Below are 24,149 nucleotides of genomic sequence, written 5' to 3' on the forward strand. Positions count from 1 at the left end.
CCTTACCTTGTCACGTTTTTTCCATTTTTTTTTTGTATTTTACCTTTAACACAACACTGTGTTTGCTTCCCCCACCCTTTGGTCTCTGCTGCTGTCTGCGTATTTAGAGTTCCAAAATGAGGTTCGTGGTTGACAGACTAGTTCATTACTGTGATGTTCATAGCTGTGAGGTTCTACTGTACATCCCTTGAAAAGGCTACATTGTTGCAAAGCTGTCCAAAGTTCATCCAGAAGGGCCAGATGTGAAATCCTAAAATAGGGCCCAGAGCTGCACTGTCCCTGTAACTTTAGGATGAGACAAAGCTGACAAAGTGGCATCTTTAATTCATCTGAATTAAAACAAAAAATAATTCTCTGTTCATCTAGCAAAGGTTACAAGTTGAAGGCAATGCCAAGGTTTTCGGCCTTTAGTTGCAATTGGAAAATACATAAATTTGGGTGCAAATCAGCTACGAAGCCCTCTGCAAATGAGTCCATTTCACCAGTGAAAAGATTACCATGATTAACTCTTGTGGAGTGTTTATTACCTACTTGACATGTTGTCAAGGAGATCCATTAGTTATCCTGTGCATATTAGCATTAGCACTGACCCTAATTTCAGAATCATTAGCAGTGTGTGTGTGTGTGTGTGTGTGTGTGTGTGTGTGTGTGTGTGTGTGTGTGTGTGAGAGTGAGAGAGAGAGAGAGAGAGAGCGCCACTATACACCCCAAACGGTGATATGACGTGAGACATTATCCTTAGTATCTCCAAAACACTCGGTTGAGAACAGTGAGCAGTAGTACCAGCTGTGTGTTAACAGGAATGCTGTTTGTCATGTGCCCACACCCACACAATGGGACCTGAGGAACGTGAAGGGCTTCTGTCATTTGCCCCATAGTTAAATTTTACTAGTGCTCCTCACATCCATCCCAGTCAAGAGGAACCATAGAGATTAGGGAATTCTGTTGAATACGGTATCATTTAAGTGCTTTTGAGGCTTGTACTGGTGCCAAAGAAAGTATTCCTGTCTTGAAAGTTACTTAAGAGTATGAAAGTAGGTTTTGAGTAGATCTTCAGCCAACCAAATGATTGTTGCTAGGTTAAGAAACAGGCATTTTCTAATTTTTATGAGTCACTTCTCGTAAATGCTCGTGGTCCAAAAACACAGCACAAGGTTAAAATGTATAATCTTCAGGGGAGACCTTTGGTTGCTAAGGAAGCTGTAAATGCATCTTGATAGATTTTTAATTGGGTTTTTTAATAGTGATCCTTTGTTTTAACTTATTTGCAAATGACAGGAAAGCTTAATTGATGGTATATAAGTTTCCGTGGGCTTCTTTTTGAAAAAAATCCCAAAACGTATTTTGACTACAGTATGTTTGGCACCCTCTTTTCTCACTTCCCTACTGTATTTGAACTTCAGCTTCTGACCAACCAAAATTATTTCATGCAGTACGGTCCAATATTAGGGTTGAAATATACTGCATGAAAAGGAAAAAAGCAATCCAGTAGCACTTTAAAGACTAACAAAATAATTTATGAGGTGATGAGCTTTTGTGTCCCAGGAAAGCTCATCACCTCATAAATTACTCTGTTAGTCTTTAAAGCACTACTGGACTGCTTTTTTTTTTTGATGGCATATAGACCAGAACGGCTATCTCTCTGTTACTATTCTTCATGAAAAGGGAATGCAAAAACAGGATGGAGATGTGCTTGAATGAAAATGTGCTTTGGGATTTTTCAAAATACTCATGAAAACATTTTTGCCACCTTTGTGTTTCTTAATGCCCTAGGATGCTATGGGAAGATATCACCAAAAATATGCTCTTAGCAGTTTCAGGGGCCAACAAATCAGAGTTCCCCTGTAGCAAAAAGTCAACTGAGTGTAAAGTGACATTTCACTCTGCTTGTGAGGCACCTCAATGGCCTAACCAGCATGTCTGAAATACTTAGACCCAAACACATCAAATCCTGGCAGGGATAATGCATTTTTCCCCCAAAGCAGAATAATTAGGTTTCATGTTTTTGTGTGTGGTGGAGGAGGGTTGAGTTTGGAGGGTCTTAACAATCTTTGCCTTAATTGCTCTATATAGATGTTAAATGGCCTATGGCACTTCTTGTAAGTGTAGTGGTTTGCAAACAGAGACATATGCGCTGGTTGGTCCATGTCTTGCACATGATGGATGGCCGAATACCAAAGGACCTCCTCTTCAGCGAACTGGCGTCTGGAAAGAGGCCGAAAGGGTGACCTAAACTGCGCTACCAGGACACGTGCAAGCGTGACCTCAGCGCTCTCTCTATCAGTGCGAACACCTGGCATTCGCTCGCCTCAGACAGGCATGCCTGGAAACAGGGAGTGAAGGAAGCTCTTGCTATGTATGAAACTGCCTTGGTGAAGGAAGCAGAAGAAAGGAGAGCCCTCAGGAAGATCCGTGCCCGTGATACCAGAGCGACATCTGCCTACTGCTGCTCACAGTGTGGAAAGGGCTGCCACTCCCGGATTGGATAACACAGCCACAGAAGACGCTGCTCGAATCAGTCCAACTGGGATGCGAACGCATGATCCCTCAGGATCGAAGGATGCCTACTACTACTTCTAGTGGTTTGCCCTGTGTATTATGGCAAGAGTGTCCTTCCCACCTTGTTTTGCAGCTTGCTCTGTGCTTTCAGGTTGTTGCCCCATATCCTCAGTGGTGACAATGTATTAGGGATTCTGTATGTGAATAGTGCTTTGGGGACTATTCAGAATGGGTGAGGCCATGTAAATGGGAAATACAATTTATACACGCTTTTCAGAGCCAGAACAAAAAACTTGAAGTAAGGAAAGGGAGCTATAAGAACATGTCAGACTTCCTTCATTGGTGCATGAAGGATGGAAAAACATTCACTGGGAATCAGGAATCTTGGGTCCTGTTCTTGACTGCAACTTTAAACATTTTACTGAACCTTGTTGTGCCTTGCTTTACTCATCTGTAGATTTAGTAAGTTCTGTCTCATCGGGAGTTTTGTGGGTCTTGGCATATGGTAAGAACTTTAAGGTCCTGGGCCATGATGTATGAGCAGAATGTTATGGTTGTTTATTACCTTATTGATGAATCTCAGATGTACACAAAAGACCCAGACCATTAAAGCTGTGTGAAAGGCAGGACAAGAAGATTAGGTTTAGACATCACAGGAAAACCTCAGTTTCTTGAGGGGCAGGGGAGGGAAGCAGGAAAATGGACACAGGCATATGGCTTTTCTGAGTGGGGCCTGCAGAAATGGGACAAAGAGGGAAAGGATGTTACTGAGCCAAATAGATACAGGGATATGAAAATCCTTGGCCTTTAAGCTGGGCTATTTTGTACAGTGTGTGGAAGCCTTGCCGCTAATGGAAATGACCAACTACTGGACAATTGAGGCAAAGGTTTGATATCTATCATGGATGAATTTACTTACATGAGTCCCATCCTGTGACTTTTTCTCCTGTGTTCTTGTGTTCCAGCCTGTGTTCTTCTTGGAATGTTAACTAGCACATCAGCGTTTAGGCAAAGAGGCAATAATTTAATGGCACTTGTGCGTATGTCTTTTTTTTTCCCCCATAGCATCCTCTTTGCAGACATTGAGGGTTTCACCAGCCTGGCCTCCCAGTGTACAGCTCAGGAGCTGGTCATGACGCTGAATGAGCTCTTTGCCAGATTTGATAAGCTTGCCGCTGTAAGTTTCCAATTATAATTCTGATTTTGGTTCCTGTTACATGATTGACATACTGCACCGCTTCACTGGATTTCTAACATCCACTTACATCTAACATCCCTAAAAGGCAAGTTATTGCAAGCCTGAAATGAAGTTGCACACTTCTCTCTCTCTTTTTTCTTTCTAGGAAAATCACTGTTTACGTATAAAAATCTTGGGCGATTGCTATTACTGTGTGTCTGGGTTACCAGAAGCGAGAGCTGACCATGCACACTGCTGTGTTGAAATGGGAATGGACATGATAGAGGCTATCTCGTAAGTACCAGAGTCCCCAGGGAGGGAAATCCAGTCCATCTCCTGCTTCACGAGGTAACTAGCTCAAGGAGCTAAAGGTCAGCAAAGAGAGAGTGCATTTGGGACTAGCATCCAAGTGGACCTGACAACAGAAATATAGAAGTTTGATTCCACTAGAATCAGGTAGGATATCTAAAAGGCTCCCTTATCCCCAGCTGAGCTAAGTAATCATATGCATGGAAAGTGTCAGCCCCACAGCAGAATTTTTCAACAAGGTAGACCTGGGGTCATTCTGCAGCAGTTTACCCCTTTGCTTTTTAAAAGGAAAAATGCTGCCTTCTGCCCTTACGTGGAAAAGGCCCAATTGGCTGCAGGAGTAATGGGAAGGAGGAAGAAAGGTTAGGCCAGGACTTTGGTGAAAGCTACGTGAGGACAATATGATACCAGTGTGGGCACCAAAAGGGCTCCAACCATAGCAGCTTGAAGGACACTAAGGTTCAGGGCACTGAAGGATGCTCCTGGTGCTACAACCCTGAGGATGCCATAGCAGGTGTAGTGTTACTTGGGATGGCAAAAGCAGATCCTCTTCCCCCTTACAACTGCCACAGATTGCACCCTCACCACCCTGTGCCAAATCACCTGCCTGAAGATGGGCATAAGACCAGAGGGTTGGTTTGTTTGGTGGGGCACACTGCCTCTTTCAGACTAATTAATTAGCAGCAAACAGCTGCCTCTGGCTGTTTATTCACAGATAAGTAGCCTGATGCACCATTGCATCATTCTTTTTCAATCATTTACCCTGCACTGAGCAAGCAGATAAAACCAGTGGGTGAGAAGGGTAGTGGTCCACACCCACTTTGCTGTCTCTGTGTGCAGGTGAAAGTAACTACAAGAGTCATAAAGTCTGTTTTACATTGTTCAGGAGGTCTTTGTTACTGTTAAGAAATCTGAAACATTTTTCTCTCTGTTCTTCAGGGTAGGTGGAGGAAGGGGGAGGCAGGGGTAATGAGAACAGAAAATCACTTATTCCAGATTTAGCAAAGAATAAGATTGTCAAATGCCTTCCATCTCATACAAAGTGGGAGTCAAGCTTTACAGGTAGAGGGGGAGTTATTTGTAAACCCTTGGGAATGAGTATTTTTTTTTCAAGGCAATGTGGGCTGAAGTTCAGTAAAGAATCCCAGATGCTTCAGGATTCGTAGGGTATGTCTGTCCTGCAGCTAAACATCTGCAGCTGGCCTGGCTCAGCTGACTTAGGCTTTGAGGCACTCAGACTTCCGGGTTATAAAGCTTCACTGTGGACACCAATCACCAGATTCCTGAATCCAGGTTCCAGCTGCAGTCATCTGCACTGCTGTTTTGTAGCGCCACAGCCCAACTGAAGTGGGCCAGCCACAGGTGTTTAACTACAGTGAGGACATACCCTGTTACTCAGCTGAGCAGGAGGTCACAAAGCAATCTGCTAAGGGCTATACATTCTTTCAAGGCATCCACTTTAGGAAGTGAGACCTTTGCTGTTAAATGTAATAGGCTGTTGTCTTTGTAGAACAGGTTGTTTGGAAATGATTCCTTTTAGCGTTTAATAAGCTGCTGCCTAACCAGCCACTTCTTTGTATGCCACATCAAATCCATGGGATTCTGTACTATGGCTATTGAAAGCAGGTTATTCACAACTCCTTTTGCACACATCTCAAAGGTGAGAAGTGCAAGGAAGCAGCATGTAAAAATAAGTGCACGTACAGGTGTAATGGTTCGGGTGTGCATTGTATGTGAGACAAGAATAGTTGCATTCTAGTCTTAGAAAGAGGTCTCTTAGGTGGAAAAGCTGCTTTTCAGGCCACATACTTTTGCTCTAAAAATGACACACAGGTGTGGAAGTCTGTGTCCTTGAAAAAAATCCCAGTTAAAAAGGATATACTGTACCCAGCACAGTACATAGGTACCTTGAGACTTGATCAAGATAGAGTGGAAATTCAGTCCCCTTTACTGAATGAGATGAGACCTGCATAGCCTTTACTTTTCTGTTTTAGATCCTTTAATGCTGTCAGAGGTGATTCTGGAAAGGACTGAATGCATGTTGGCTCCTAATGAAATCAGTGGGAATTATGGAGATACACCACGTCACAGAATTGGGCCTATGTTCAGTAGCTCCAGCCCTGAGCAGCTCTATTAACATAGGCTTAATGGCTTACAAATATGTGTTCTCACAGCAAGGTAGTGCAGTGCACAGAGGACAACGTAAGTGCCATGATGAGTAAGCGGAAAGAGAGGTTTATATTTAAAAATGTTTGTTTAAGAAAACGAGGGAAAAAATGAACACCCTGTGTTAGGAGTGCATGGTTCAAGGTAAGCCAAAGCGTCCAGCATTTGCCATTAGAAACATATCAATTGTTAGACTGGAAGCTCTTCAGGAGAAAAACCATGTCTACCTCTGTGTTTGTACAACACTTTGTACAATGTGGTCTCAGTCAGACCAGCCTGTGGAGTTAAAAATAACACTTTTATGGAACCACTTGGTTCCTTCTTCACCTTAAAAGAATAAGGAACAAGTTAAATTGAATTTGGGGCAATTTATTTTATTGACTGATGTATGCAATCACTGTTCGTTTGTTGCCAGACCTGAAGCTGTGGAGCCCCATACCAGGTAATTAGGCCAGAATGCACTAGATACATGGAGAATTAACATCTCCTTTTCCATGCACGCCTCCTTGGGCCCCAGATTAGGCTGCGTTTGCAGGAACACAACAGGGCAATCATCAGGACTTACAGCAGTGGGTAGGATTTGCCTGGCCCACAACATTAGGAACCTGAATTTACTGAAAGTACAAAATCTGGCCCATAAAATCAACTTCTCAGATTATTCCCTGTGCTCTGCAACTCTGTCAACCCAAGACAGCCCAGGGGGAGCGTCACGTGTTTCTCAGTGAAACGTGGGCATTCTAGTAATGATGGGACCATCAGCAACTATAAGTCACATTTGGCCTTATTGAGGACATTCATTCATATGTCTCTCCCCCTCCCCCACTTGACTTCCCAAGCATAATTTACATGTAAATAGCTCTTCAAGTAAACATTTACCCCCCAAAAATGGAAAACTCACCAAATATAACAGTGATAATTTTGGGAGCAAACAGAGGATCCAAGAGCTCATTAAAATCAGAGTCTGCATGTTTGTAGCTACCCACTTGAGCGAGTGCAAATGATGCAGTTCTGTGATTTGCGATGGCTGCAGCTGAAAACTCAGTTCAAGGTTTCCCACTGCAGCGGGTATTTCACACACATATCAGGTTTCCTCCATGGGACACTTGCTTCCTCGCTCCATACAGACAAGTTACGAGCTCTGAAATCATTTCCTTTTTCTCTTTGCAGTATGCTATTATTTTTATGAGTTTCAGAGAGCTGGGAGCTCATGTCCAGTTTTGGTATGGAAACCGAAGACCGAGGCTAATGGCTGTCAGTCTCCCGAAGAATTTTTCCAATAGCTCTGAACTTGTGACCATTTTTGAGAGAGCAAGGACTTATTCCAAGGACATCCTTATCTAATTAGTGCTCTGCTGGGCTAGCCAGATTGTCAAAATGCAGTACAGCCTGTCTGTTTTCTATCATTGAAGAACTCTGAACGAGCAGCCCTATGTGTGTGTGTGAATAATTTCTAGGGAATTGTGGATTTTGCCCTCGTGGAGCCACGTCACGTCACTGGATACAGGCACATCATTCTCACAAATATTCTTCTTCTGCATCTCTTTTCAGGTTGGTCCGGGAAGTGACAGGAGTCAACGTAAACATGAGGGTTGGGATCCACAGCGGAAGAGTTCACTGTGGCGTTTTGGGCCTCAGGAAGTGGCAGTTTGATGTGTGGTCAAATGACGTCACACTAGCCAACCATATGGAAGCTGGAGGTAAAGCAGGGTAAGTTGCTGCTTCACCAAAGCTGTCAGAAATCAGTCCACAAAAACTGTGACAGTTTTGCCTTTGACCTGCTGGAGGGTCTCGATTACTTTGTTTGTCTGTCATAACATGAACGTGGTGCAGAATTATGAATTTGGGCTCTTACCAGCTAGTTTATTTCCTCTCAGTCCTACACTTCTGTCCACAATAGGTCTGCAATCACCTCCGCCGGGCACACCGTATATGCAAAGAATGGAATTCATGCTCTGTAATTTCAGTGAAAATGATGAAATGGGACCCAAGATTAATATTTCTCTGAGATCCCTATCGTAGAGGGTCATAGTTATAGAGTGATGTAACCCTATTTGCTGACGAGCATCCAAAATATCTCCTGGTCATCACCCTTTATCAGAAATCCAAGGAAACATCCATTTTACTACCTTAAGGACCAATGGAAGACCAGCTCCCTACATAACTTTCCCATGAGATTATTATTTTGGACATGTTTTTATGTGTTCTCTCCTTTAGGAGGGAAAAGTAGAAACCACAAGTTGTTTGCTTGGTGGCATACCACTGTAAGTCACCTGGCTACTAATATGGCATAGAAGGTTAGAGTCGGCAGCATGTACATGGCATATGCCTTTGTAGGCCCATGTCTCCATCATGTGTGAGTAATGTGTTTTTGTCGCTGAGCAAGCATGTGTGTGTGTATTAGAGCAAACAAATCGAATGAATGGCTCTCTCACACTCACCAGGATTCTTATTAATGGACATAATATGTTTTAACCTAATTCTGTGAAAATATATCAGTGGGCCTGATTCTGCTGCTTCTGAAAGACAAACTTCCAGGGAATGTCAATGGCAGCAGAATTGGGCCATAAAATGAAATATTTGTTTTGGTGCACAGAACCTGTCACCAGCAGGAATTAGCTGACTGACTATTTGAGCATTACAGCTGCCCCATGAACTCCATAATTCACCTTCTTTCTCATTCCAGGCGAATCCACATTACCAAAGCAACCTTGAATTATCTGAATGGCGACTACGAAGTGGAGCTGGGTTTTGGAGGAGAGCGCAATGCTTACCTCAAGGAGCACAGTATAGAGACCTTCCTCATCGTACGCTGCAGTCAAAAACGGGTAAGGGCAAACAAAGTAATGTATGTCCGAGGGGCTTGGGGCTGCTGGTCACCCTCTAGCATCTCAAAGCAGCCTGAAATCCAGATTTTCCTAGCTGGTAGCAGGTCCCTCTATGCCAAGTAGTCCTCTAATGCCAGAAGCCCGGTGGAACAACTTCTGTGATACGTTTCCTTCTGGCCTCCAGCACAAATGCGAGTCTGAGGGGGGGAACGGCATGACCACCTCTTTTCACTCTGGCTGCACAGAAGAATATGGCATTAGTGCTTTTACTGGTGAATTAAGAGATTTATTTTGTAGCGGAGTTTTATGCCAGTAGATGTACTCCCTTGTACGCCAGGCCAGGTATAGCTTTGGCTGCAGCCAAGGAACCTGCCCACTTGTGCACCTGAAACATGAGCTAAAGGGACTCCTTGAGTTCATGAGAGTGTTTCTCCCTGGTGCATCACTCCTTTGTATATCTGCTGATTCTGCAGCAAGGTTCTTCATCAGGGCCAGCTTGGATGGTAAATGCCTTTCCTTGTGGAACAAGACTGAGAGCACCAATTAATTCCCCATGGGTCACTTGGACAAGCAGCATGAGGTAACAGCTTTCAGTCACTATTGACTTGACTTGGACTCAGGCCCTAAACTCCAGCTTCTGTTACGGCTGTGTGTCTCTTATGAAAAACTTTGTTGCGACTAGTTTCTGTAACTGGTGTGTGTCCAGATTATGATAGATTTTAAGGCCACAAAGGACCACGTGATTCATCTAATCTCACAAATTGCATAACATAGGCCATGATATGTCAACCATTATTTTGTTTGTCAAGCTCCAAGCATCAGTGGACACAAGGCTTTCTGAAGTTCTCACCAGCTTGTAGCAATGGGCCTGGACCAAAACCCAGGTTTTGAATGACTCTGCATCTGCGACTAAACAAAACACTACTTAGAACTGAAACTCACTGAGCAGCTGGAAAATTATGGACTAGATCGATATGTTTATTTTGCAGCTGTCTCCAGAGTCATAATGGGACAAAGCAAACCCTATTTCAGAACAACCCCAAACTTTGCAACATCCATTCTAACTCAGAGAGGAAAGATGGTCTTGTGGTGAAAGCGAACTATTCATCAGGGCCTCTGGGTTCTGCTCCACCTCTGCCTCAGTCTTGCTCTCTTACCTTGCAGTTATCACTTAACTGATACATGCTTCAGTTTCTCCTTCTGTGAAATGAGGTGATAAACATGGGCATTATGCATTGTTTGCATTGTGCAAACATTGTGCATTGCTTTCTTTCTTAAAAGGATATAAGCCTTAAATCTCCTTAATGCAAAAAAGTAAGAAAGTCCATTATCATCTGCTAAGGAAGTGAAGCTAACATTTTGGTCCCTATCTACACAAGAGAGAAACCTCATTAGTAACTGTCAATCTCCAGAAGATAGATTTTCCTGGCAAGATCATTATTTCCCACACATTCCTGCCTGTCAGGGGGCAGCTAAGCCTCTTGAGATAGTTATACTTTACCCTCTTTGCTGCTGTAAAACACACTTTTGGACCAGGCCCACATCCAGTGAAGGGAAGATGTACTGATTTGTTACCTCAGCAGAACACGTTCACTAAGTGCCTGGTATGTTCCTATGAAGATCTGAAGATCTTTGTTGGGACAAGAATTTTGCCATGTCTGCCTTGTTATTCAGCAAAGACTTTCCTTGTGTTGGACTACGACTCAAAAGTTCTGGGTTCAGTTGCTGGTTTTCCAGCAGACTTTCTGTGTGATCTTGGGGAAGTCACGTAACTTCTCTTGGCCTCGTTCCCCATGGGTTTGATACTTCATTTCTTCTGCCCTTTTCCTGCCTAATCTGTTGGACTGTGTGCATCCAGCCAGTAAGGCTAAGAGCAAGTGGCATGGTGATGCAGAACATCTTACAATGGGGCCTTAGTTGGAACCTCTTAGTAACAGAATACTGCTAACAGTCCTCTGGACATCCAGGTTCCAAAGCATTTAGGATGTGCCTACACAGGAAAGTTATTTTGGAATAACGGCTGCTATTTTGAAATAGTTCTGCAAGCATCTACGCAACACAACTGCTATTTTGAAATAACTTTGAAATACCGGATGGCTTATTTCGAATTTGGTTAACTTCATTCTGTGAGGAATAGTGCCTAATCCAAACTAGATATTTCGAATAGGGGATGTGTACCTAGGGAATAGCGGCTATTTGGAAATAAGCTATAGAGTGTCCAAGGGCTCTAATCTGAAATAGACTCTATAGCTGAGTGCTATTTTGATACACACTTTGTGCGTAGATGCACTATCTATTCTGGAAAATCTCTTCCAGAATAGTTATTATGAAATAACGCTGCTGTGTACACATAGTCTTACAGGCCTGCAATATCCATGTGGTTTAGGGAGCTAGTATACCTAAAATGAGCATAAACAAGTGACTTTGACACTACTCAGTGTGACCTTTGGGTGAGACCAAGAAATGGCCATGTGTCCCGAGTTTTCAGCCTCACAGTTACTTCTTCCTCACTCTGACTACTCTGATTCACTTGTTTGTTATAGAAGTCCTGAGCATGCCCATCTTTGAATCTTTTAAAACTCTGTCCAAATTTAAATACCTTTTTTAATACAATAAAACTTTGGCAGAAGTGAAAAACATGTTCCCTTTTCCCAGCCCCCGCCTGGTTTAATATTTTGCTAGAAGTAAAGCTGGACAAGGTTCCAGTGTTTTACCTTTGCTTCCATTCCCTCTATTTTTAGCTACTTTCTCATGTGAGATTTACTTTGTGAGGTTTTTATTGGAGTCTGTTCCAATCACATCCATAAAAGTATTCGTGTAACTTAGTAATCAGTTCCTGTGAGTCGTGTCTGGGTTCCTGTTATTTAGACAAAGTTTATGGAGGTCTCCTAATAGATCTGAGTATGTTTCACTTTGTGGCCCCAAATAGCTATGTGTTTCATACGGGCTAAAGATATAGATCTCTTATTCCTTACCTTTGATCTTCGAGCTCCTTCCTGGGTGAGAGCACAGGCCTGTTTGAACCCTGGGCTCTTCTGCCAAGGCTTGTTTGGTGGACAAAACTTCTTTGTATGATTTGGTCGTCTGCAGCATTCCCTGTAAGCTCAGCACTCGCTCAGGAGAGGTTCAGATTCTGATTAGCAGAGCACTCGCAGCCAACAGTATGTGCTTCTACCAGGGGGTGCACATTTGTGCATACCTGGTGCACAGAACAAAATTTGTTCCGTCCATGCATGGAAAAAATTAGAGGGACGCTGGTCACCTGGGGTCTGATTTCTACAAGGTGGTAAACCCCTTCAATACCCAATTCAATTGGAGCTGGGGTATTCAGCACCTTGCAGCCTGGGGCCGCTGTCAGTTACACTGCCCTTGTAGCCCATGCCAAGATACAGCAGTCCCCCGAATTTTGGGTAAGTCGGGAGGGTTGGGGGGGAGGGCTTTGGGGGTTAAGCCTCGGGTGGGTTAGGGCTGAGGGAGATAGGAGGGTGGAGCTGAGCCACGGTGTGTGGGGTTTGGAGCCGGGGCCATGGAGGTTGGAGCAGGGTCTGCAGGGATGAGGGGCAGGGGGCTGGAGCCCAGGCCCCGTGTGCTGCACCAGGGGCTGGAATGTGCCGGGGGCTGGGAGCCCTGTGTGCTGGTTTGAGCTGGGAGCCCCCCACTCCTGGGTTAGGGCTGAGCTGGGGCCACAGAGGGGCTGAGCCTGGGAGGTGGGCTAGGGGGTTCTAGCCCTGCTAGCCACCTGCAGCAGCGGGCAGCTAGGGGGGCTAAACCCCTTCTCCCTCCTGTCCCAGAGCAGGACCGCTGACAACTTGACAGCAGCGCCACTCTGGGAAGGGGGTTTTAGCCTCCCTGGGAAGCAGCAGGGGGAAGGCGCTCTTAGCTTGCCTCGCTACCTGCAGCTGCAGGAAGCTAGACAGGCTGACAGCCTCATGTCTCCAAGTTGTGCAAAACTCGCACTAAAGTGAGATTTGTGCAACCTGAAGATGCGTAAAGTGAGGGTTTACTGTAGTGTCGTAGCTTTGTGTCTCCCTTGTAGCTGGTTGACATAAGAAGTTGCTAAGTCTATGATAGTTTCCAATGAAAGGCATTGTTCCTTTAGCTCAAGTGGTAGAAGCTCATTCTTTGAGCAATGAACATCCTGTGTGCCAACACCACTGTCAGGCCAAACAAGATCGTTTACATCCACGTCAGGCTTTGTAAGACTTACTTATTCTTTCCAGAAAGCTATTTTAGCGATGTTTTTGAGATAGCTATTTTCATTTTAAGCATCTTCTAATTTTTTGGATGTGACATTTGGAGCTGATATTTTGCACTCCTTGTCTCAATGTTCTGGATATCTTGAATTGAAAGAGAGCTCACCTTTTGCATGTTTACATAAAATCAGTCAGTGGGAATACAGGCTAACCTGACTTCAGTGGAGTGGCACGCCTTACCTCAGTGATTAATTTGATCTAGACTGTTTATTTGCATATGCAATCAATTCCATTTATGGTTTGTTTGGGTTTTTTTTGCTATTACTTTTATGTCTAAAAGCCTAGGTGGGTGCAACTTTATTGTTAGTGCAAAATAAAGTAAGGGAATTCAAAGTAGTGAGGCCAGAATTCCAGATAATTAAGGTACACACTCATGGACCTAATTTACATAGCGTTACCATGATTGCATTTTCTAATGTATCCCATTAGCCATTTGGATGAGCAATTTCCTAGTTTGTGGGCTTGCCTCAATTGTCTGAATAACTGGCCCATCACTCCCACAGATCCAGTAATTCAGCATTGTCAGGACTTTAGTTAAGGCACAAAATTAACAGCACCCACTGTGATACCAAATTCCACTTACAGTTGTGATGAATCATAACTTTAAATTTCCTGCTGTTTTATCTGTTCACCTTAACAGCTGTTGAATTAACTATTGCGTCAATAGAATTGTCTGTTGCACTGATAAAATAGGAAGAAAGTGTGTGATATTTTTATGTTCCGGTGTATGGTGTATAGACCCTCCTCTGAAAATAGTTAATTAAAAGGATGCTACCACTGTGAATTTTTTTTATATTGTCTTGTTAAAAAAAAAAATCTGATTTCTGATAAAGCAGTTGTCAAAGAACATCCACAGAAATGAAAATGTATGTGGGGATTTTTCTGTTTGTCTCTTGGTGCTTATGAAGATCTTTTATTATGGGAGGAACAGACAGATGCAAAAATTTCAGAACCAAAACTGTTCAGACCTAAACCCATCTCTTCCCTCTCCTGGCACTTACCTACCCACTGCCTCTTCAGTCGAACTAGCAGCTCTTCTGGTGCCGTTACTGGTAACAACTTCCCTGCAGAAATTGTGGGAAAGTTGTGCTTGAGCTCTTGCCGTTCCAGTGCTTCGGTCAGGTGCAGAAATGATGACGTGCTGTTCTCCTTACCTCAAATCATGGGGATGCAAAGAAAAAGAGGGACACAGAAGGGGCCTCTGTTGTATTCCTATGTCTCCACTTTCATTTGAAAGCAAAAGTCAACCAATAAACCAACCAACACAATGCTCCCCCTCCCTGCAGACCGCCCTTTGGGTTGTGAAGATGGCATTCAAAACGTGAAACAAGTGTAACAAATTGAGAGATGACTGCCAGAGCTTTCAGGCAGCCTGAAACAATAAGTTCTAAGTGTGACCTTTCCCGTTTATTTCAAAGGGTTGTGAACTCAGTGGAGATACTTTGAAAGAGCAAGTTTCTTACTATTTCATAGCTCATCAAAGAAACACCATGGTTTTGAGCATGGTTTCCCAAACTAGGGGGCATGCCCCCCTGGGGAAACATGAAGTAATTCCGGGGGGGGGGTGCAAGGTGACCCAGCCCCCCATTATTCCCCCCCACCTGAAGAAAGAGCTGGCCTTTGCTTCCAGCTCTCAGCCCTTGCCATTTTACGTGGGTGACCCGGTGCAGCTGCTGTAAAAACCATGCAGCTGGCAAAGACCCACATGGAGCTGGCTGCCCTCTTCAGATGAGAGAGAATGTGGGTTGTGGGGGAGGAGGAGGAGGCTGTGGTTAGATGGGAGGCTGGGGCTGCCTGGCTTTGTGGGAGGGCAGAGCAGGAGCTCAGGTGAGCAGCTCACAGGGCTTGTGGGGCTCAGATGGCTGGCCAGCTTGTGGGGCTCATGGGGCAGATCAGGGCTTGAGTGACTAGCCCCAGCAGTGTGGGGCTTGGGCATCTGGCTCCGGCTGCATGGGGCTCAGGTAATTTGGGATGTAGGGTGGGCAGCTGGCCCTGGCAGCATGGGGCTTGGGCGGGCGGCTGGCCCTCAGCTGGGGCGGGTGGCTGGTCCCGGCAGTGTGGGGATTGGGTGGCTGGTGGGCAGGTGGGCAGCTGGCCCTGGTGGGTGAGTGGATGGCTGGCCCTGGCAGCATGGGGCTTGTGCGGGCAGCTCTGGCGGCGCAGGTCTCAGGTGGACGGGCGGCTGGTGCGGGCGGCTCTGGAGGCTGGCTTGGGGCTCAGGCAGCTGGCCAACTGGAGCTGCACCGGGCAACCACAAAGGGCCAAGAAAAATTATTTGTGCTTATTTTTAATTTTAAATAACATTTTATAGCAAGCTTTTGTGTTCATTTTAAATTATGAATTGAATGTTTTGTTAAAGGGGGGTTGGATGATGGAAAAAAAGAGGTGGGGTGGCGTGAGGGTTTCTCAAAAATCAAAAGGTGGGGGCGTGATGCTGAAAAGTTTGGAAAACACTGGTTTAGAGTATCTCAACCTTAACTATAGCTGCTGCTCTGCTATAACAAAGATTTACCCAAGCATCTCCCTAAGTGGAATGAGTGGCAAAAAGGACTTTATGGCAGAGAGTGGAACATGTATATCTTCAGTTGAGTAGGGCTGTAATACCCCATAGAGGGTTGTGAGTAGTTTAATTTCCCTGAATGGTGTGGGTGGGGCAAATCAGCTTTTGGAAGTTTGCAAAGCATTATGCTAAGAAAATAAGGCAGGAACTAAGTGGGTGTGTCTACACAGCAAAATGATTTTGGAATAATGGCCACTGTTCTGAAACGACTATGTGAGCATCTACACAGCAAAACCACTATGTTGAAATAATTTCAAAATTACAGATGGCTTATTTCAAATTCTGTAAACATTCTACCGGGAATAGCGCCTGTTCCAAAATAGAGAGAACGCACGTTAACTGTGTGTTCTGAAATGGGTGTTTTGGAATCGGGGCTCTGTAGACAGGGAATTAGGGGCTAATTTAAAATAAGCTATACCGGTGATCCCCGATTTACGAACACATCAACTTACGACCATCCATGCTTAAGACTAACCTCCAGCTCACCTCCCCGCATGCCCCAGCTCACCTCCCCCAGTGAGGGGCTCCAGCTGCATGCCTGGGGCTCCCCTCCAACCTTGTGCCCCAACCTCCCCCATACCCAGGCCTTGACCCTGCCCCCCAGACCCCAACCCCCCTGACTGCTGTGTGGCCCCAGATCACTCCCTCCTGCGTGGCTGGCTTAGCATGTGTGGGGCTTCAACCTGTCCCCTGCTCAAGTCCCCCAACCCATGCATGGGGCTCCAACTTCAACCTGTTCCTGGGGCTCTGGCTCCCAGCCCCTGACAGTGCTCCAACCCCTTCCACTCAACCACTCTGCCCCAGTGCATCCCCCCATTCAACTCCCCAGGCTGGCTCAACCCCTCCCTCCTGCAGCCCCAGCTAACCCCCCATCACGCTTGGGGCTCTGGCTGTCAGCCACCATTGGCATACACAGGGGCTCTATCCCCTCACCAGCTCAACCCATCCCTGCCCCAGTTCACCCTCATTCAATCCCCCCTCCACCTGGCTCAACCACCCCATCCCTAGCTGACCCCACCCCCAGCACATCCTGGGCTGTCAGATGCCAGCACACACGGGGCTCCAGCTGTCAGCTGCTGCAGGCACATAAGGCTCTACCCCCCCCGCAGCTAATGCCCCCTGATCCTAGTTCACCCCATTTAACTCACCAATCCCCCATGGCCCCACCTCACACTCCCCACCACACAGGGCTCCAGCTTCAACTTGAGCCTGGGGCTCCAGCTCCAACCTCCCTACCCACCACACCTGCAGCCCCAGGTCCAACCCCCTGGTGCCCGGGTCCAACCCCTTGCAAGCCCCAGCTCACATGCACCCTCCCACTACCCGGGCCACCCTAATCCACCCCAGGCTTAACCCCTCTGCCCCCTCCCAGGGCCCCAAATCAAGCCCTGCCCAACTTATGCGAAATTCAAGGTACGCGAGGGTTGCGTGGAACACACCTTGAGGGATTACAGCGTAAGGGTATTTCCAACTTATGGCCAAATTGAGTTACAACCAGGTGTTCAGCATGTAACCTGTTCGTAAGTTGGGGGCCATCTGTAGGGCTTCCAGGGGCTCGAGTCTGAAATAGAGTGTCCACACACAGTTAAGCCTATTTTGAAAGAGCTGAGCGCTATTTCGATGCACATTTTGGCTGCATCTACACTACCCCTCCCTTTTGGAAGGGACATGTAAATACACCAGATCAAAAATGCTAATGAGGCACTGATAGGAATATTTGGTGCCTCATTTGCATAATGACAGCCACTCGCTGCATCGGAAATGCTGCTTTTGAAATGCAAAATAGCCATGTAGAAAGAAGGGTGCTTTCGAAAGCAGAGTTTCCTTTCAAAGGAACCCCATCTACACGTCTATTTTACATTTCAAAAGCATCACTTTTGATGTGCCAAGTGGCCACTATTATGCAAATGAGGTGCTGAATATTCATATCAGCATTTCAGTAACGTTTTTTTGGGCCCCCCAGTATAAAAAGGATGTGGATTTGCTGGAGGAGGTTCAGCAAAGGGCAACAAAAATGATTAAGGGTCTGGAGCACAGGACCTATGAGGATAGGCTGAGGGATTTGGGCTTGTTTAGTTTACAGAAGAGAAGACTTAGAGGTGATTTAATAGCAGTCTTCAACTTCCTGAAGGGGGGCTCTAAAAAGGAGGGTGGGAAACTGTTCTCAGTGGTGTCAGATGGCAGAACAAGGAGTAATGGTCTGAAGTTGAAGAGGGAGAGGTGTAGGTTAGATATTAGGACAAACTACTTCACCAGGCGGGTGGTGAAGCATTGGAATGCGTTGCCTAGAGAGGTGGTGGATTCTCCATCCCTTGAGGTTTTTAAGTCCCGGCTGGACAAGGTCCTGGCTGGGATAACTTAGTGGGGGTTGATCCTGCTTGAAGCAGGGGGCTGGACTAGATGACCTCCTGAGGTCCCTTCCAGCCCTGTGATTCTGTGATTCTGTTTTCGATCTGTTGCATTTACGTGTCCCTTCCGAAAGGGAAGGGCAGTGTAGACACAGCCTTCGGGAATAGCTTATTCCGAAATAATGCTGCTACGTAGACAGCCAATGAGACCACTAAATAGAGAGTGAAAATGGTGACTGTCCACAAAATGTTGCAAAGTGTACAAAGTTGACAAACAAAAAAGAGACACGTTTATTTTTCTCACTCAGTTGTCAGAAATGTGGATGTTTCCTATGATGAGAGCAGTACAACATTTGCAGAGAGAAATGCTGTTGGTGGTCCCTTAAGCCTGAAATGGCTCAATGAGTCCTGGCCAAAGCTCCTAGCAAAACAGCTTTCGTTCTTCTCTAAACAATGCCCTAGACTTCCATTCAGCTGAGCAAACAAAACGATTGTTTAAATATTGTGGCTGTGATTCCACTAAAACATCTTGGATTTAATGAGTTCATTGCAACTGAGCAGAGTCATGCAGGTTTATTGCTGTGATGGAATTGGTCATATATTATTGTCAGAAATACAGTACACATGGCCTTAGGACATTGACAACACAGGGAGACAGCCTATAACTGAGTTAGCCAATTCCTGTGCTATGCGTCGAGTGCTGGAGATGCCCCACTAGTAACAATAGATCTCAAAAAGTTCTACCGTAGATGCAGCTGTAGAGTGAAGGTGTTTGATCCATTGGTCGGCCTGAGAAAATCTCAGCTATTGCTGTGGCTTTGCTGTGGTGTTACAATAGCTCAGTGTGTGGGAAATGGTGATGACAATTCAATAAAACCTCTAGGGATAAGATTTACAGTCTCTGCAAGCCTGTGTTTGAAAATTCCCATAGCAACTTCTGGAGTTTATCCATGTTAAATTTAAATAGCTCATTGCTGCCTGGGGATTTTGCAGCACCTGTTCTTGTAGGTAGCACCTAAAGATCAGCAGAATAGAAAGACGTTGTTGACAGTTCTCGTTCTCAATCTTTTCTTGGTTTTCCCATGCATCGGTGTCCATTCTGGAGTGAAATCCAGACCAGTGAAGAGTTTTGTCACCACCTATCCTGAAATATGGGTTCCCTCACAAAACTTTGTAGCTCTAGTCCCGGACTGGGCTGCTCACACCAGTATGCAGGTCACATCCTGTGTACATCTGTGTGTAGCTGTAACCCTGATCCAGGAGCACTGGACCCCAGCAGCCTATCAGTAACACATCAGCCACACTCTGCTTCCAGCAGCTTTGGTAACTACTTGCAAGTTTTCCCCAACACAGTCCCAGTCTTGGCATGTGTTGTGCATTGCCCAGCTCTCTCCTGGACAGCAGGTATGTATTGGTCTGTGGTCCCCGTAATGGGTTAATAGCCAGGAGCCTCTCCCTTTAGTGGGGGGTTACCAATCAGCTCACTTTAAAACCAATGCTGAATTAGTTTAGACTAAAACATAAGTTATTTACTTGTAAAGTGTGAGATTATAAGCATAAGGCATAAAAGTCAGAAATGGCTAATAAGAAGGAGAAAGATAAAATGTTTTCTTACAGCAAGAACTTAACAAAGTAGACTTAGTTCAAGGTTAAATTCTTACTACATGTTCCCAGCAACAGGGCTGAGAAAATTATTAGGTCACAATGCCCTTCCCCGAGCCCTAACCAAAATCAAACGTCTAGTTCCATTGTTGAAAGAGGAAGCAAGAGTGGAGGAAGGAAAGGGAGAGACGTAGCCTGGCATGGTTCTGTCCCTCACTTTTATAATCCAGTCCCCCTTTGAAGTGGATTCATCTGAGGGTTACCCCTCATAGCGATCTTTATTCAAGCCATAAAGAAGGCAACATGGAGTCTGGGGACGAAGGTGACCCCCCCATGCTCTTTCATCTCCCCTGTGTGTGCTGAAATTCAGATTTGCTTTGTCTCTTCTGCTTTCTCAATGGCCCTGCTCACTAGATAAATGTAAATAGAGGCAAACATTTCCTTTGTTTGGGATAAACCTGCTACCTACTCCTGCCTTTTCAGAGGTGCACCGTTCTGTTCCAACATCATACAAAGAGAATTTATAAATTTACATGTAATGTTGCTATGTGCATTTCCCTGTGATATTGATACCCAAACAGTTATTAGTTTACCTCTCAAGGTATATTTTATGCATAGATTATTACACTAATGTGTAGAACGTAAATACAGGCTGTATAGTCAATTAGCAAGGGAGCAACAATCCTTTTAAACATCTACAAAGGAGCAGAAAAACACTTGGCCCAGATTGTTAAAGTGATTGTGATGTTGCTGCCACCAGCATCATGATATCTAATTTAGGCACAAAATATCATTTTTCAAAAGGGATTTAGGCACTTGGAAATCTAAATTCCATAACTGATTTAGGCTCCTAAACCTGTTTGGCATTGTGACAGTGAATGCAGCCATGCCTAAATTTTACTTTTAAGAAACTTTTACCTTATTTTGTAAATTGAAAACACAACATACTTTTAAAGAATGTTCAGGAGAACAATGGCTTTTTTTAAAAAATAGTAGATTTTAAAAACAATCAAGTGAAGAATATTCCTTTACATGAGTGTCACAACTAACAGGCAGGTCCGTTGGATTAAGAATGTGGAGTATTATGTTTTATTAGTACAAGCAAAATTTCACCACTGGAGGCTTTGACTGAAAAACACTGCCCTGCGCTGTGTTTTTTTTCTGCTGATAAAAGCTACAAAATACGTGATTTAGAATCCCACCTACACCATTTTGAGGTGGAAGAAATTCAAGATTTCAGAATACAGCTTTGGGTAATTTTATATGGTCTGTGATCTCATGGTTATAAATGACCTCAGTAATGTATGTTTACCACAGTTTTTCCTGGCCTTGCCCCACCCCAGAACTGTCAATAAACATGTACCTACTGCATGAGGTCTTTTATTCCTGTCAAATTAATCACACAGTTGACATAATGTAAATTTAGTGTATGACAGTCACTTGACGCTTATTAGAAGCAAGAGCGGTTTACTTATTGGCTGAGATGTTTCAGTTTATCTGCTTTGATTTTTTTTAATTAAATCTTTGCTTAAGTTATATCTAAGTAATGTGCTTCACCATTGGGGACAGTTTGTCGCATATATATTTTTACCGCCTGTTGACATAAAGACATTTGTAATGTAATCAGATGGGTTTGCTTTTATAGATTTACTGGCTAGCTTTTTTTTGATTGCTACTGGTGGAAAGTCTTTTGCTAAGCTGTAATAGAATGTACAGACTGTGTCACTTTTTTTATTCAGAGGAGTAAATATTTGGTTGTAAATACCTAATCTGTTCTTTCTGCCAGTGTTTTTTTGGCATCTGATCGTGTAAACAGGTCTGTAGCTATGGAAGAGGTTGCAGTTACAGTACCACAAATGATTGTACAGATTAGAAAAGTAAAAGTTCTGTGGCTTTTAAAAAAAGATAATAGAGTCATTTTATATGTGTATATTTTTAGGATCATTTAAAACACAGTGCTCCCTTGGAAATTACCCAGTGCTTCCATAATGATTGCTAACATGAAGCTCCTCTGGCACAAAATGTTCACTGTTCCAGCTCTTATAGACTAAATCACACTGGGCTGGTTGGCTCAGGTGAGAGGCAGGAGCAATAGTTGTGGATTTTTTTTCCCCCACGGGTATCTTGCTGTGGCTTCAGCAGCTTGTGATAACATGTGGCTTCTGTTACTAAGCTTTCAATGGAGCTGAACGTTCTTTGGGGTGGTCCCCATCACACTGGCAGTTTGCCAGCAGTGGACTCAGAGGGTCATGAATCAGTAATACTTTAGATAGAACCCTTGAGGCAGTTAAAATGCAACCTGGGGCAGTAGTGGCCCCAGGTTGTTACTATCCAGTGACTGTTAAGGTGCTACTTACACACCCTCTACCATAGTCAGCACCTTTGTTGGCATTTCTACCAAAGTCAGAGAGGCTTTGTCTAGACCAAAGGGTTCTGTCAGCAAAACAACTGTTTTGCCAGCAAAACACGCAAGCATCCATATTCCCAAGGTGTTCTGTCGACAGGAAGTTGACAGAATGCAGCACTTTTGTCGACAGCCATACCCCACTCCCCACAAGGAATAACGCCTCTGTTATTGGAGATCTGTTGACAGAAAGCCAGTCTGGATGTTCTGGGAGCGCTTCCGGGACACAAAGTAGCTCTTCTGCTGTGCTTCCCGTTGGCCATTTGCCGATAGAATGGCTAGGCAGTCCAGCCACTCTCTGTCGACAAAGCAGGTCCGCTTGGCAGTTTGGCTGTGAGCTGTCAACAGAAGTTTTCTCAGAAGATATCATCCGACAAAAAACGAGCTGGTCTACAGCAGGCAGGTAAGTCAATTGTAGATGTGTAATTCTAGCTATGGCAATTGCATCGCTAGAATTAACTATCTGCAATTAACTTATCTGGCTGTCTTCACAGAGGGAGGTCGAAGGAAGAAACTCTTCTGTTGACCTCCCTTACTCCTCATGATATTGAGGAGCACAGGGATTGACTGCTGACCCCAGATAGTTCTGTGTGCTTCTCTACTACACATGCAAAATCGAGCCCTGAAAGATAGATCCTGACCGGGTCAATGGGTCCTCATAATGTAGACATACCCTTGGTCTGTGGATGAAGGACTTGCAGTCTGTTGGAGGGCACTGACAGTGGACTATACCTTTCCTGTGAGCAATAGGGACTGCAGTCCTGATCGGTCTCAGTCTGGCACCTTTGCTCAGCACTAAAATTCCTAAGAATTTTTTTAATTCTAAAAAGCATGACACTATAAACCACTAGGAGATTTACCCAGCATTGCTCAGGTCCTTAACTCAATTAAGTTTTGTTTTCCTTCACTTTAAATCATTGCTCTGGGATAGGGTGTGCGGCTCCGTATGCAGGCTGCTTCGGGAAGAAGGGACAACCCCAGTTTTCTCTCTCTCTCTCTTTGCAGCAGCTTGGGGCCAGGTGAGAAACACCTCTCCATGACTGTTGCAGCTGCAGGAGATAGCTGGGGGAGGGGTGGCAGCTGTGGGATGGACAGACAGACAAATATACAAACAGACAAACTTTCTGAAATATATAGTAGATAGCTGTCTCTTTCTCCACTCCTGGTCCCTGCTTCCCCAGTGAGGTTAGAGCTGTCCCAATCCCCGTATCTGGCCTCTTGTTACTCCATGTGGTCATTGTACAGTACAACTGTCCCTCCCTTTCTATTTTATGAGAAACAGTCACATTCCAGGCACATCCCATTCTCCTGGCACAACCAAACCCTTACCTTGCTTTAAACTATGGTAAGAGGAAGTTGCCTACCAAATTTGGTGGTCTTAGCCCTTACTGTTTAGGAGGAGTCTTGAAAAGACAGATCAGTTCTCTCTCATTTATAGCAGAAGATATATAACTTCATGGAAATAACATTCTGTGAGCCCATGACAGGTACAAGTATAGGGTGAATGCTTTGAAATCCCTAGTGATGGTTTGGGACAGAAACAAACATACGGCGCATAGCTGGATTAATCTGTATCTTCATCCCTGACTTGAAAATAGCTCTTGTTTGTGGGGAAGAAAAACCTGGGGCTTTTTGTTTTCCAAAACTGTTTTGCGGCCTCAGCGATTCCTGGCTTTAAACTGCAAGATACACAATGATGATTACGCGAGTCTGCTCCGGTGCTTGTGCTCAGCCAGATCTAAGAAATCTAAAAAGGGGGACCTCACAAACTAACCAAAAAATGCATTTTAAATGCTCATTCCAGCAGAACCCCGGAACTCTCCAAGGGGCGCTGGTCTCTTAAGCATTCTGTAGTACCAGGATTATGACTACAGCCATGTTGTTTGTTGTTAAGTCTACTTGGTGAGACCACACAGTCCTTATGAGGCAAGTCTCCTATAGAAATTTTTGTCAAACTGCAAGTTTGATCCTGTACAAGCTGCGCCTGCCTCCTCTACAAAACAGAG

The 24,149-nt window shown here is 44.7% G+C and overlaps 1 protein-coding gene across 1 annotated transcript in view; it reads left to right on the plus strand.

The window, feature by feature from the left end:
• Positions 1–24,149, plus strand: part of ADCY5 (adenylate cyclase 5) — a 316,815-nt gene that overhangs the window by 223,030 nt on the left and 69,636 nt on the right. Inside the window, exons 4-7 of the mRNA XM_075001015.1 lie at positions 3,565–3,676; positions 3,843–3,970; positions 7,700–7,858; positions 8,835–8,976. Of these exons, the coding sequence (XP_074857116.1) occupies positions 3,565–3,676; positions 3,843–3,970; positions 7,700–7,858; positions 8,835–8,976 (541 nt within the window). The remainder of the gene's footprint in view (positions 1–3,564; positions 3,677–3,842; positions 3,971–7,699; positions 7,859–8,834; positions 8,977–24,149) is intronic.

Source organism: Carettochelys insculpta, chromosome 8, assembly GCF_033958435.1.
Source record: "Carettochelys insculpta isolate YL-2023 chromosome 8, ASM3395843v1, whole genome shotgun sequence".
Lineage (NCBI taxonomy): Eukaryota > Metazoa > Chordata > Testudines > Carettochelyidae > Carettochelys > Carettochelys insculpta.